At 51.0% G+C, this 14,116-nt stretch overlaps 2 protein-coding genes across 2 annotated transcripts; one reads left to right on the top strand and one right to left on the bottom strand.

Annotated features, from left to right (window-relative positions):
- Nucleotides 1-2,355: 2,355 nt before the first annotated feature.
- On the bottom strand, nucleotides 2,356-5,554 carry THAP11 (THAP domain containing 11). The gene has a single exon (XM_026011523.2). It carries the CDS (start codon nucleotides 3,993-3,995, stop codon nucleotides 3,075-3,077), a length of 921 nt encoding a protein of 306 aa, XP_025867308.1. The 5' UTR covers nucleotides 3,996-5,554; the 3' UTR covers nucleotides 2,356-3,074.
- A 3,044-nt stretch (nucleotides 5,555-8,598) lies between these two features.
- Nucleotides 8,599-14,116, top strand: CENPT (centromere protein T). Its single transcript, XM_072731671.1, has 13 exons — nucleotides 8,599-8,799; nucleotides 9,909-9,987; nucleotides 10,127-10,214; nucleotides 10,322-10,418; nucleotides 10,542-10,678; nucleotides 10,800-10,836; nucleotides 11,049-11,191; nucleotides 11,719-11,919; nucleotides 12,217-12,525; nucleotides 12,781-12,871; nucleotides 13,451-13,618; nucleotides 13,705-13,809; nucleotides 13,886-14,116. The coding sequence occupies exons 1-13, from the start codon at nucleotides 8,687-8,689 to the stop codon at nucleotides 14,007-14,009; spliced, it is 1,692 nt and encodes a 563-aa protein (XP_072587772.1). The 5' UTR covers nucleotides 8,599-8,686; the 3' UTR covers nucleotides 14,010-14,116.

Here is a 14,116-nt window from a genome sequence, read left to right on the forward strand (position 1 = left end):
CAGGTCTCAGCTGGTCTGGCCCCGCCCAGGTCGCGCGGTGGTTTGGAGCAAGCCCCGCCTCCGTGGGAGTCCCGCTTGGCCCCAAGCAGGCCCAGCCGCCCCTCCCTGGGCCCCTGGGCGGTTTCCGCTCCCGAATCCTCCTCCCCTTTGGTGCTCTAGCTGCCACCCCGCTACCGCCCCCCCACCCGACACTTTGGTACCGTGCTCTAAAGCCAGCCAGGGCGGAACCCAAAGTTTTGCTGTCCCAACATTCGCGAGCCTTGTGAGGCGGCCCAAAGCTGGTTTCGAGCAGTCGAGGCTTTCCTTTCGGCTGGAGATTCAAATGCTCAAGTGGGACTCTGCTGGAGACAGGATTACTCTTAGACTTGTACAGTTGGGGTCTCCAAAACATTCTCATAAGTTTTTTGTTGTTTTCATTTTTGCCCCAGTCAGGGTAGCCAAGAATTTCATAAAAGAGAACTGGCTAACCTAAACTTTTCCCGTGATTTAAGTGACCAGATTGTCAATAATCTCTGCCCCATCCTTGTCCTTTCATCACCCGTTTTAGTTGTTTCCTGGGCAATGCAAACATTTGAGGTAAGGCCTGTGTCTAAGTTAGGCCTGTTGGGGAATTGCTCTGCAGCTAACTCATGTGGACCACAGGTAAAGGAAATATCCTGGCAGCTCCATGCTTTCCCTCCTAGACAGAGATCCCAGTATTCCTCTTCTTCCATAAATCTTGCTCCTTCACCAATATGCACACACACATTCACTTGCTGGGCATGGCTGGTAAGACAAGGCCAAGTTTCTGTTTGTTAAATCCCAGGTCTGCACTACTTTGCCTGACTAGATGCTTATTTCTTAGAACTCTCCACTGTCCTATTTGTGGTGAATTTGAGCCTTCCCTTGTTCTAAACTGTCATCCCACCACCACTACCCCCACCCCCAAGAAGCTAAGACACTGGATATGTTGTATACACATACCCTCCAGAGCCCTGGCCAGAGCTTGGCCCTCACCTGTCCTGCAAATGCTGCTAAGAGGTCCAAGTGAGCCATAGCACAAACTGAGCCTTCAACAAGGAGCTAGGATACACTAAACAGCCTAGACTGAGCCTGAGAAAGCTCTCACTCCCTAGTGGAGAGTGGGGGACATGTGAGAGACTGGCTTGTTAACTGCTCACAATGGGCTTCAGTCCCCACTAGTCTGGAAGGGCAATGCTGCCCTTCCACCACCTTATTTATGATTAGCCAGAACTAATGCTAGGAACAGAGGTCCAATCCCTTCTCCAACTACGCACCTGTACAACCTCTACTCTACCCCTCTCCCCCACCAGAGACTTGATTCTCAAGGCAGTGCCAAGGGGCCAAGAGGAAAGCAGAGATTAGAGAAACATTTGTCATTTCAGTTCACAGATAAAAGGAAAGCCCCCAGGGAAGTGGCTTTTCCTAAGGTAACAGAGAATGGAGTCATGTTTTATGGAGTCCAAGAAGTGTCCATTTGTGCCTGAACACCCATCGTAAATAGGGCTGGCTTTAAAGGTAGCCTTTCCTCATTGGCTTTGAGCTAAATTACTTGAATCTACAGATAAAAATATCACCACACCCCTACAATATCTAATCTACATAGTAGAAACAGGCAAGAAAATGAGTCAAAAGATCACAAATCCCAACTCCTCCACAATGCAAATGTACCAAGGCCAAGGTATCTATAATTCTTATGCATGCAGGAGGCATGGCTGGCTCCAGCTGTGGTCTTCACTAATTTAAGTAACTGCAAGCCCATGTATGCCACTGTACTAGGCTTAAAATGGTAAGTGAAATTCAACCACAGCTGAAAATACCTGAGGAATTCAAAATCCTCAAAAGAAGTAGCAGTCACAATTCAGTTTAGTTCTCAGTTGTCCCTTCCCCTAACCCACAGACAAACTGGGACGGTTTGGGGCAGTTTCCAAACTCTTTGGAGTCCACTGGGCCAAGAACTCTGTAAGAACCTTGTATGAGGGGGATCCCTGGGTGGTGCAGCGGTTCGGCGCCTGCCTTTGGCCCAGGGCGCGATCCTGGAGACCCGGGATCGAATCCCACATCAGGCTCTCGGCGCATGGAGCCTGCTTCTCCCTCTCTCTCTCTCTCTCTCTCTGTGACTATCATAAATAAGTAATAATTAAAAAAAAAAAAAAAAAAAAGAACCTTGTATGAGGCCAGGGTCCATGTGCTCAGGGCCCCTTTATGAACAACATGGTCACTGAAGCATTTCTACCCTCAGGATCAGCCTGAGGTCCTTGAGACCTAAAGCAGAGGCCTATTGGGAGGCCTATTTTCCCAAGTTTCGGGAATATGGAAATGAGTCTTTATAAAAATAAAATAGCAAAACCCAAATTAAAACCTTACTTTCTGTTTAATTCGTTTTGCCAAACAAACACAGTGAAAACTTTAGTCTGACTAATTGTACAGAAAATAGAATTTTTAACCAGTAGCAAACATAACAGGATAAACCTAAGTCTCTGGCAAGCTGGATCTTAATCAGCAGGTCACCTAGATCCCCTTGTAGATGGCCTCCTGGGGAAGGAGGTCCTTGTAGGCAGAAGCACAGATCTGCCAGTCCCCATCAGAATCACAGGCTGCACCTGGGAAGGAAAAGCACGAAAAGGAGGAGAACTGATGTTACTTGTATCTCTTATCACTACACACATAACAGTTGTCTCAATGCTGGCCAACCTCAACGTGTTGTCTTCCCAAACCCATAGTCTTGGACATCCGACCTACATCCTGAGTGGGTAATTTTCAGGTTCAGTGGTTCCGAAGCCTCTGCTTAACCAGAACCTGCAACATAAACTGGGGGTCAGGTGGGGAGTGGGGGGACAAAGTCGTAACTGCTGGTGTCACCTGTGCAGAGTCTGAGGTACCAGACTTCAGGACCTTGCTTTATGAGAAAACAAGAGAGGGTGCCAGGTCACCAGCCAAAAAGTCCAGCTGCCCTAAGCTTCAGTACTGTCAACCAATGTCCCCAGGAGTATAGGGGAGTTCAAAAGCTGCGGCCTAAGGTCCCTCCAGGCTGACAGGGGTCCAGGAGTCCAGCAAGCCGAAAGGGAACCCATTCACATTCCGTGCTTCTTTCGGATGACCGCCATGGCCAGCAGCCGATCCTTCTCACGGAGTTCTTCTCGTAGCTTGGCCTCGGTGAGACGCAGGTGGCGGATGCTGCCTTTCATCTCCTTCATCTTCACCTCCATCAGCGCCAGGATGTCCCGCTGCTCGTTCAACTTGCGCAGGAGCTCCTCCTCCGTGGTGCCTGACGACAACGAGTATGAGTGATCGGAGCCAGTATCAGGGAAGCCCTCTTCCCCTACCACCACCAACTGGGGGCCCATAGGGCACTCTGCGGCCTCCAGCCCTGCTGTAGCAGCCTCTAGCTCCGACGCGGCGGCTGCAGCGGCTGCGCCCTCTGCAGCGGCGAACTCCACTTGCACGGTCAGGTCGATAGGTTTCACGTCTTCGCCGGAGGGAGTGGTGGGCGCTGGGGGCACGGACCCCGGAGCCTGACTGCTGTCTACAGCGGCCTGAAGGGTGAGGAGCACAGCAGCAGATGCAGATACCAGGTTCGGCTGCAGCTGGGAGGCCTGGGCAGTGGAGGCTGATGGCGACGGCTGCTGCTGCTGCTGCTGTTGTTGTTGCTGCTGCTGCTGTTGTTGTTGTTGCTGTTGCTGCTGCCTGCGGCGGGCGGCTGCAGCCCCCGCGGGTCTTCGTGCTACTTTGCGCTCGTTGACGCCGCGCAGCGGGAAGATGGTGGGGACGCGCACCGTGTAGGTCTTGCGGCCGCCCTGGAAGTGGACGCTGCAGAGACGGTGGCCTGTGGTGGGCTGGAAGGTGGAGAAGCACCCACTGACGCCAGCACGGGACACATTCTTGAGCCACAGGCGCCGCAGTTCAGCGTCCTTGGGAAACGTGTAGAAGTGCAGCGCCTTGTCCCGGTGCGAGTTGTTGTAGCAGCCCGGCACGCAGCACGTAAAGCCTGGCATGGCTGCGCCGCGCGGCTTGGCCCGGCCCGGCCCGGCCCACCGGCCTCCTGAGCCCTTCGACGGCCCGGTCGGTCAGCCGCCGCCCGCCCCTCGACGGGCGGCGCCGCGCGGAGCCTTAGGCGGCTTCCCACTACTGCCGCCCGGCGCGGCCGGCCTGGCCCGGCGTCCCGTGCCCAGAATACGCTTCCCGCCGGCCCGCGCTGCGCCGGCCGCCCGCCTGCGCTCCGGAGTCGGCCCCGGGGACGCCGCGAAGGACCGCCTGGAAAGGAGGACTACGCCCCCCACAATGCACCGCGCCAGAAGCTGCTCACTTCCGGAGCGGGGGTGTGATTATTCCGGGCGCTTTCCAGGGCACCGTGACGGCCCGCGCGGAGCAGATTCTTACCCCCACCCGGCTTATCCCCGGCCGACTATAGAAGCGTATTCGGTTGGAACGCTGTTGCCTGGACCGCCCTTCACAAGGACCCGGAATCCTGATGGGGGGGCGAGCGGCGGGCGGCGGGCTGCGCGCGCCTCTACAGTGCGCAAGCGCCTTGGGCCTTTGCCCACGGAAACTACAAATCCCGCAATGCCTTGCGCTGAACTCAGCGGCTGCGGCCTGGAGCGCCGCCTAAGGGAGAGGTGGGATTACAAGAGGCTAGAATTTGGGTGAGGTTGTGTGTCCCCCGGAAGCGTTTCCCCAGTCCTGCGGGCTGTGCGTGGATGGCATTCCTGCGGCGACTGGATGGGAGTCCAGGGCTTCAGTGCCCAGAAAGACCTCAGGAGCCCCTTTTTCTGCGTTCAGGGCCCCCCCCAATTCAGCCGCTACTTGCGTTGACTGTCATCAGTCATCAGTAGGTACCTACTGTGTGGAGGATACAGTGCAGTGAGCTGGGAACCTTGCAGAAGTTCGACTGACCAGGCCTGACTACCTAGAGGGACGAGGGTCCGACTTTTGGATAATAGATGTGAATATACCCGAATGGATGTCTAATCACAGACATAAGTGCTATGAACTAATGAACAGGACAAAGGAAAAAATTGGAGGCAGAGGCCAAGGAAGAAAAAATGGTGAAAAACTTGAGTGGGGAGTATGTGGTCCTCAGGAAAGAACTAGGCTCTTTCCTTAAAAAGCCTGGAAAAGGGCAGGTGGGGTAGCTGAAGCAATGAAAGATACCAACCTGGGCTAAATTAAAAGATTGGGGTTTTAATTCTGGGAGACGAGATTGGGAGCTGTTGAATTGTTGAACCCGAGAATGGACAAAATTTGTATTGTAACAAGATACCTCCCATTCCCCACTTCCGTGGAGAAAATGTTCTAAAGGGCAAGAAAAGCTGTGGAAAAACTCGGGGAAGGCCAGGCAGTTCTAGGGAATTACCTGCAAGCTAGCCCTTCTTTACTGAGTTCCCCCTTTCTCCCACTTCTTGCCTTTCTACACCCTTTCTCCAGACCCCTCCTCATTTTTTTTTCTCCTGATTACAGGCCACGGGTATGATATTAAGCCTAGAATATAATATTTCTAATTGTTTAATATTAAAAAAAGAAAGACCCGTCTATTTAAAAGCTTGTGAAAGAAAAAAAAAATACCCCAAGTTAATTTATTTAAAAAATTTTAAAAAAGCTTTATTATAAAAGGAACCGATACTTAAAATTTTTGGAGAAATACAGGACAATAGGAAATGAACAGTTTGGTCCCAACATCCAAACATTACTATTGCATTTTTTTAATTAAGATTTTATTTATTTATTCATGAGAGACAGAGAGAGAGAGGCAGAGACACAGGCAGAAGGAGAAGCAGGCTCCATGCAGGCAGCCCAACGCGGGACTCGATCTTCGGTCTCCAGGATCACGCCCTGGGCCAAAGGCAGGCGCTAAACCACTGAGCAACCCGGGAATCCCTACCATTGCATTTTGTATTTACAATTAATGTGCTCCATGGTATGGGTTTCACAGACTCTTAACAGGAAAAGTCCCGTTCCTCCTGGCCTATGCCACTGAGGTCTGCAGCTTGCTTGAACCCCTTCAAACACAAATGCAGCCCATGGTGAAAGATGTGCATTCATTTGGGTGGATATATAACAGTAAAAACATGAATACACACTGTTATATGATTAAACCTTTAGCAATGTGTGTAGTAGAGACAAAATTAAGCAAAAGAGCATGTTATCTGTTGTGTTTTTTTTTTTTTTTTTAAGATTTTATTTATTTTTTCATGAGAGACACAGAGAGAGAGGCAGAGACACAGGCAGAGGGAGAAGTAGGCTCCATGCAGGGAGCCCGATGTGGGACTCAATTGGGTCTCCAGGATCACGCCCTGGGCCGAAGGTGGCGCTAAACTGCTGAGCCACCCAGGCTGCCTGTTATGTATTTTCATTGTCATATTATTACTGATAGAGTACTGTTCCTACCTGTCTTAAGACCTACCTTACTCAAAAAATATTGAGAGGTCAAATTCATATCATTTACTCATGCACAGACAGTGAAGATTATGCTTAATAAAATTCTATGGGACACCTGGGTGGCTCAGTGGTTGAGTATCTGCCTTTGGCTCAGGGCATCATCCTGGAGACCCAGGATTGAGTCCCACATTGGGCTCCTTGCATGGGGCCTGCTTCTGCCTCTGCCTCTCTCTCTCTCATGAATAAATAAATAAAATCTTTAAAAAAAATTCTACCTCCCATTTCATAAAATCACCTCTAATCTACACTTAAATCTCTTATACTTGAAACATCTAGGGATCCCTGGGTGGTGCAGTGGTTTGGCGCCTGCCTTTGGCCCAGGGCGCGATCCTGGGGACCCGGGATCGAATCCCACGTTGGGCTCCCGGTGCATGGAGCCTGCTTCTCCCTCTGCGTATGTCTCTGCCTCTCTCTCTCTCTGTGTGTGACTATCATAAATAAATAAAAAAAAATTAAAAAAAAAAAGAAACATCTAGAATGCATAGCTTTATCCCCACCCCCCACCCCCCAGGCTCTGCCCACCTTCTATCTTGTCACCTCTGGAGAAAGACTAGAACCTTATCACATGTCTCCTTGCTTCCAATCTTGCCTCCTCTATAAAATCTGTTGTTCGTATCGCTACATATATATATATATTTATGTAATTCCTCTGCTTAAATCCCTCCAAAAGCTCACTGCATTTAGAATACTGTCCAAACTCCTTTCCATGGTCTGGTCCTTGCCAGTCTCTCTCATTCCTCCCTCCCTTCTACATGCACCTAGTATTTCTTTTTTAACAAGTAGCAAATGTAAAGTTTAATCATTTTTTTAAAGATTTATTTATTTATTCATGATAGCGAGAGAGAGGCAGAGACAGGCAGAGGGAGAAGCAGGCTCCATGCCAGGAGCCCGACGTGGGACTCGATCCCGAGACTCGAGGATCGCGCCCTGGGCCAAAGGAAGGCGCTAAACCGCTGAGCCACCCAGGGATCGCTAGTTTAATCAATTATGTAAAACACATAGACACCTGATCTAGGAGCAAAAGGACAATCCCATGGAAGACTCAAATCTCTAGTTCTAATTTAGTTTCCGTGAATATTTAAGAAAGGTGGGGAGCCTGTCTGGTGAAAACATGGTAATAGAGTTTTTAGCATTTTGAGAACTTTTGAGAGTCAAAATGCATCTCAAAATCACACATTTGGGCAGCCCCGGTGCTCAGCGGTTTAGCGCCGCCTTCAGCCCAGGGCGTGATCCTGGAGACCCGGGATCGAGTCCCACATTGGGCTCCCTCCATGGAGCCTGCTTTTCCCTCTGCCTGCCTCTCTCTCTCTCTCTCTCTCTCATGAATAAATAAATAAAATCTTTTTTAAAAAATAAAATCTAAAAAAATAAAATAAAATAAAATCTTGGGGATCCCTGGGTGGCTCAGCGGTTTAGCGCCTGCCTTTGGCCCAGGGCGCGATCCTGGAGTCCCAGGATCGAGTCCCACGTCAGACTCCCGGCATGGAGCCTGCTTCTCCCTCCTCCTGTGTCTCTGCCTCTCTCTCTCTCTCTATCATAAATAAATATATAAATCTTTTAAAAAAATAAATAAAAATAAAATCTTTAAAAAAAATCACACGTTTGGAAATTGTAACATTTCTGCTGGATCACAAACAGCCCACTAGCCTTTGGGTCTACAAACTTTCTGCCTCTTCTAAGGCAGAATGGTCTTCACAAATGCAAATCTGACCAGGTCGCCTATAGAATAAAATTATTTTTTCCTATTTAAGTGTCTTTCCTTGACTCTAGAGGGAGATGGGAATGCGACATTTTAATAATAATGATTTATTGAGGACCTGTCTTACTATGTTAAACATTATCTCATTGAGGGGTGCCTGGTGGCTCAGTCTGTAGAGCAGAGGACTCTTGATCTCAGGGTAGGGAGTTCTAGCCCCACCTTGGGTGTAGAGACTATTTAGATATATGAACTTTAAAAAATAATCTCAGTGAATCGGTACAAGCCCCTTATTAGATGGGTATCACCTTCAACTTACAGATGAAGAAATCAAGGCTTCGAATGTTTGCACACGTGCACTCCCAGGTAAAAAGTGCCTCCAAATCCAGAGCTTGCAACGACCACTACACGCTCCCCCTCGCCTCTGGGCAATAGGGTTAGAGCTGCAACTCCCGTGAGGCAGTGCGGCAGCCTCGCGAGAGTTGGCTTAAATGCGGCGGCGGGAAGGCGGCGGCCAAGGCAGCTTCAGCGCTTGGAAGGCGGACTGCTGAGGCGATGGCGGATACCTACAACAGCGACAGCGAGCCTACGACGCGCACGCTTTTGCGGCGCGTGCTGGATACTGCGGACACGCGCACCCCACGGCGACGCCGAAGTGCTCGACTTAGGTATGTGACAGCGCTGCCGAGGGGGTCAGGTCTCAGCGGGATCCAGTACTGACCCTATTTGGAGAGGGAAACTGAGTCTCGCAGAGCCGCAGGGCCCAGGGTTCTGAGAATTGGCTCCACCTTCTACCGGGCTCGGGTCAGTTACTTGTGCCCCCATCCCTGGGAATCCAGACTGCCAGGTCTCGGGACCACAGAGGTCAACTCTTCTCACGCCTTTGCGTTTCTGCTGCAGGTGGTGCAGGATGGGCGCTCAGAATCTGGCCTGTCCTGTTCTCTGGGCCACACCTCCCCCAACACCGGCCCAAAGTGTATCCAGGCATCCACCCTGAACTGCCGCCTCTGTGGTGCCCACCTTTTCCCCCCGCACATGCAGTCAGTCCCCTTTCCCTGTAGCTCTCAGCTGGAAGTTGGGAAGGGCGCTAGAGAGCACAGCCTGGGCAGATTCGGGAGGCAGAAACTAGAAAGATGCTTTGCTCGGGAGCAGGGACTTTGGCCTGACCTGGTGGCAGTGGCAGTGGATGAGGGCTGTGGTGAGCTCACGGCCCAGAGGGTGTGGCGTCTGCTAGACTGGGGCAGCGCAGTTTTACAGCCACTGGGAAGCTACTCACAGTAGGTTTTAGATCTGTAAGTGATGAGATGGGAGCCATGCCTTGGGAATCTGAGAGGGACTGGAATGGAGAGACTAGGGCTGGAGTGACCTATGTAGAAGCTCCTGTCAAACACTGACAAGCACTTAACAGGTTTCAAAATACTCAAATATCCTTCTTGGGTTGTTAATTTTCATGTCAGGAATTAATACTTTTCCAATTGCTCCTCTTGTCTGTGTGGATAACCTCTGCCTCTAACAGAGTCAGGTCTGTAAAGCCTTCCTTAGCCCCTCCCTCTGGCTGGATCATTATGATCCCTCTTTTTCCCATATCCCTCAGGCTCCTCTATCCACAAGCTGTTGATAGAGCTGGGAACAAAGGCTAAAGGGAGGGCAAGTGGTTTCTGGGTCCCTGGCTTTGAGTGAAAAGGGCTTCAGGCCAGGATCCCTGATGAAGGCACATCTCTGCATCCTCTAGTTCCCTCTCCCTACTTAATTCTCAGAGCTATTGGTGTTTACACAGTGTCCAGAAAGCCCGACTTGAAATGCCGCTGAGCAGCCCCACAAAGATGAATGTGAGCCGGCGTTCCCAAAGAGCCAGGGTAAGTCCCCAGGCCACTGACCACTACAGGGCTCTTGCTGCCTTCAGGGGGCTCTGAGATCTGGCTCTGCCCTGGAGCCCACCTTGAGGAAATCTCAAGGCAAAGCCACAGACTGATTACTTGGTGCTTTCATCCAAAGTCTATTGACAGATTGGCCCGTGTTCAAACCAGTGGGCACCTGGATGAACAGACACCCCGGACTCTGCTGAAGAACATCCTTCTAACTGGTGGGTGAACACTAGCTTGCTGATCAGGGTTAGATACCAGTCCCTTGGCATACTTCATTCAGGGCAGCCTGTCCTACCAACCCTACCCTCTCTTTGCTGTTCTGCAGCCCCAGAATCTTCCATCATGATGCCAGAGTCTGTGGTGAAGCCAGTACCGACGCCGCAGGTGGTCCAGTCCTCTAGACGGAAAAGCAGTCAGGGCAGGTGCACAGTGAATTCTTCCCTTGCGCTGGGCTGTTGGGAAGCTCTAATCAGGGAGTCTCTTGAGGGCCCCAGAAGCCAAGATTGGGCTTCCTGGCCTGTCTGAGATAAGTTCCATCCTTGTAGCCTGGAGCTGCAACTTCCTGAACTTGAGCCACCCACAACCCTGGCTCTAGGTCTGCTGGCTCCTGGTAGGAAGAAGCAGAGGCTGAGATTGTCAGCGTTTCAGCAAGGAGTGGACCAGGGGCTGCCTCTCTCCCAAGGTAAGACCCTGGACAACACCTTTGGCTATCCTCTTGCTCTCTGGAGAAGCTGAGGAGGCCTGAGAGAGGGCTCTCAGGAGCCTCGTAACTCATCATGGTTTCTTTTTAAATTCTCTTGCAGAGCCTCATGGGAATGCCAATGCCTCCTCCCTTACCAGGTGCTGTTGCCTATTCTAGGGGTTGGTGGAACGGCTTGGACAGGGAGGTATTAATTGGGTTGGAATCTGGCCATACTGGTCCCTGCCAGTTTTAGCTTCATGGTATCATTGCTGTGTTCTAAGAGATGAGAGCCACAGGGCAGATGTGGAGTTCTCCTGAAAATTGGGCCTCAGATACCTGACTTTCCTTTGTGCCTCCTCCCTCCCACCAGCTCCCTCAATTTGACTTTTGCCACACCTCTCCAGCCACAGTCAGTGCAGAGGCCTGGTTTGGCTCGCAGACCTCCTACCCGCCGAGCTGTAGATGTGGGTGCATTTTTGCAGGATCTGCGAGATACTTCTTTGGTTTCTCCAGGTAAGGTTGAGATTTCCCTCTCCCACCCCCGTAGGAAGTGCTGCTGAGTCCAGGATTACTCCTCTCTCTGTCAAGGACAGTGAGCCAGCTTGGCCAGTAGGTCTATGAGGAGTTTCTGCTTTTTTTCTCCAAGGTGCCTCTTGTCTTAATGGGGCCCCAGTCTTGATCCCAGTATCTTCTAGGATCTCATATTCTTGAAAAAGTTCAGGGCCGAGGGAAAGAAAGGTGTGGTGTGGTGACTGGAGCTTCTTGGCAGATTGATGAGGGTCAGGTTTCAGGATCAGCTGGCCAGTCAGAACTGACCAGGCAGCCTGATTCCAGAAGACAAATCAAGTTCACTAGAGTAAGAGGAGGCTTCCTAGCAGAGGGAGCAGAGTGAGAAGTGTGGAGGCATAGGTAAGCAGTTTTGGTGGGACAAGCTGTAGAGGGTGGGAATGCTAGGCTAAGAAGCAGGAAGGTAAGCAAAGAGAGGTGTGGAAGGTTGATAAGGCTGGAAAACGGAGGGTCAACTGGTGTTTGATCTCCAGGTGACAGCCTAAGAACCCCTGTTGCTACCGTGCCAATGGATACCGTGTTGGAGGACACTCAGCCCTTCTCTCAGCCCTTGGTTGGCCGTTCCCCCAGTGTATACCACTCCCTGCCCTGTCTCTCTCATACTGAGGCTGAAGATGCCGAGAGAGCTGTCAGTCACAGGACACAGAGCAGTGGACCTAAGTTGCAGAACTACAGTGAGTATGTGGAGCATGTGGCCTGGAGCTAAGCCTTGGATGAGAGTTGACACTGGTGCTTTTCCCTTCTCAGTCCTGTATGTGTGCCCCGCAGAGCTCCCTGGTTGTTGGTTCCTCTTACATGTTAGAGCAGGGTCAGTTTTGGGCCAGGATACTCCAAATAAGTACCTTGGTCTGCTTCTGGACACTTCTCCTCAGTGAGCTAGACTGGGTCTTACTATACCCTTTCTTTATCCTTCTCAGAGCTACAGCCTTGTCCTACTGCTTTTCTAACCTATGTTCTCTCCCTTGATTCAGACCCTGGAAAACAAGCCCAACTTCTGGCAAGAAAGGCAAAGAATGTTGATGCCCTTGCTATGAGCTTCCCAAACAAGAGCAGTGCAATCTCTGGAGAAGATGGAGTAGACCTTTTACAGGATGGAATTGATGAGGAGGCAGAGGAAAGGATGGAGGAAAAATTGAGTGTGAGCGAAGTAATGGACACAACAGGAACACAGGGATCTGTCAGGACAGAAAATTCTAAGGGATATAGAGAAATGACAGAAGCTGTTGAGACTAATGAGCCAAAAGGATCTTCAGAAGATGAGGATATCTCTGATAGAAGAGGTAAAGGGCCCATTGCAGGGAAGAGGGAGTAAATGGGTAACAACTGTGTTCAGTCCCTAATCTGAGGAGTTATACCTCTGGGTTATGTTTCTGGGCATAAGTTATGTTGAGTTGGGGAGATTCTGAGGGGCCCATTGCTTGGCTGGCTAGAGCTAGATGTGGCCCTTGAGGAATAGAACAAGGAAGCTGTGGGCCTTGATGATTAGGTGAGATAGTCAAGGCTGAGGGCCCTGTAATCCTGCTCTTTCTCTACAGCAAGTCCAGAGTTGGCCTCCAACACCACTCAGTCTCCTCAGGCCAGGCGACCTCAGTTTCTTGAGCCAGCTCCACCATCTAGCACTGCAGTGTAAGTCTCATGACCTTGTTCTGCATGGGCCTCTCAGGAAGGGGGCAGGCTTCAGACCTTGGCATTGAGCACCAAAGGGTTATTCCCCTTCCCATTGGAATGCAGATGATCACTCAAGAGATCACCCTTAGACAGGCTGGGTGGGGCTCACTGAGTACATGTGTCATCCTGGTGCTTGCTTCCAGGTTCTTAGAGGAACCTGGTAGGAGGAAGTGCCTTAGTCAGTATGTAGTCAGAGAAGGCTTCCTAGAGACTTTAGCAGAATTGAATAGGTAGCAACAGGCAGAGGGGAAATGTCCATGTGGAAGACTGAGGGTCAAGGGCCTGAGAAAGTATCAGTTTATGTAATGAGTCTAGACTGCGACATTGGGTCCAGACTAGAGGATCAGGGCCCCAGGGAAAGATCAGGCCTCTATGTGGCCCCCTGTCCCAATCACGGCCTGGCAGAGAGTTAGAGCTCTTGGTCCAGGATAGCTAAGGAGCATATGGGCCCTAGTCTGGCTGGAGCCAATAAGACTTGTTTTTGATTAGGGGCCTCTTCGGGCAGCATTTTAGCTAACTATCCACTCTTGCCCCCAGCTTATCTTCAGAGCCTCTGTCGACCAGGTTTCCTCCCAGAGCCCGAGCCCCTGGCTCCAGGCCCCGTCAAGATCCCCACAAGACTGGACTGAGCCACTATGTGAAATTCTTTAGCTTTTGTGCTAAGATGCCCATGGAGAAGAAGGCTGTTGAGATGGTGGAGAAATGGTGAGTCCTGAACATTCAGGGTGGGGAGAGGAGCCCCTCAGATCGACAATACTGTTTAGTCTGTCCTACCCCAACCCTTTTGGCAGCCTGGACAGGTATTTCCAGCATCTTTGTGACGACCTGGAGGCATTTGCTGCTCATGCTGGCCGTAAGACTGTGAGGCCAGAGGACCTAGAACTGCTGATGCGACGGTAAGTGGGCAGAAGCAGGGAGGTGCTGGGTATGGGAGGCTGCTACTGATTCTGTCTCTATCTTCCTCTGCTGCAGGCAGGGTCTGGTCAACGACCAAGTCTCTCTGCATGTGCTTGTGGAGCGGCACCTGCCCCTGGAGTACCGGCAGCTGCTCATCCCTTGTGCATTCAGTGGCAACTCTGTCTTCCCTGCCCAGTAGTGGCCAGGCTTCAACACCTGCCCAGTCCTTGCCTAGGGGACTGCCCCACACATTCTTCCAGTTTTCTTCCCCAGTTCCCCAGCATCAATAAACTGTCACAAACAGAA

The sequence above is a fragment of the Vulpes vulpes genome, chromosome 12 (assembly GCF_048418805.1).
Source record: "Vulpes vulpes isolate BD-2025 chromosome 12, VulVul3, whole genome shotgun sequence".
NCBI classification, from domain to species: Eukaryota; Metazoa; Chordata; class Mammalia; order Carnivora; family Canidae; genus Vulpes; species Vulpes vulpes.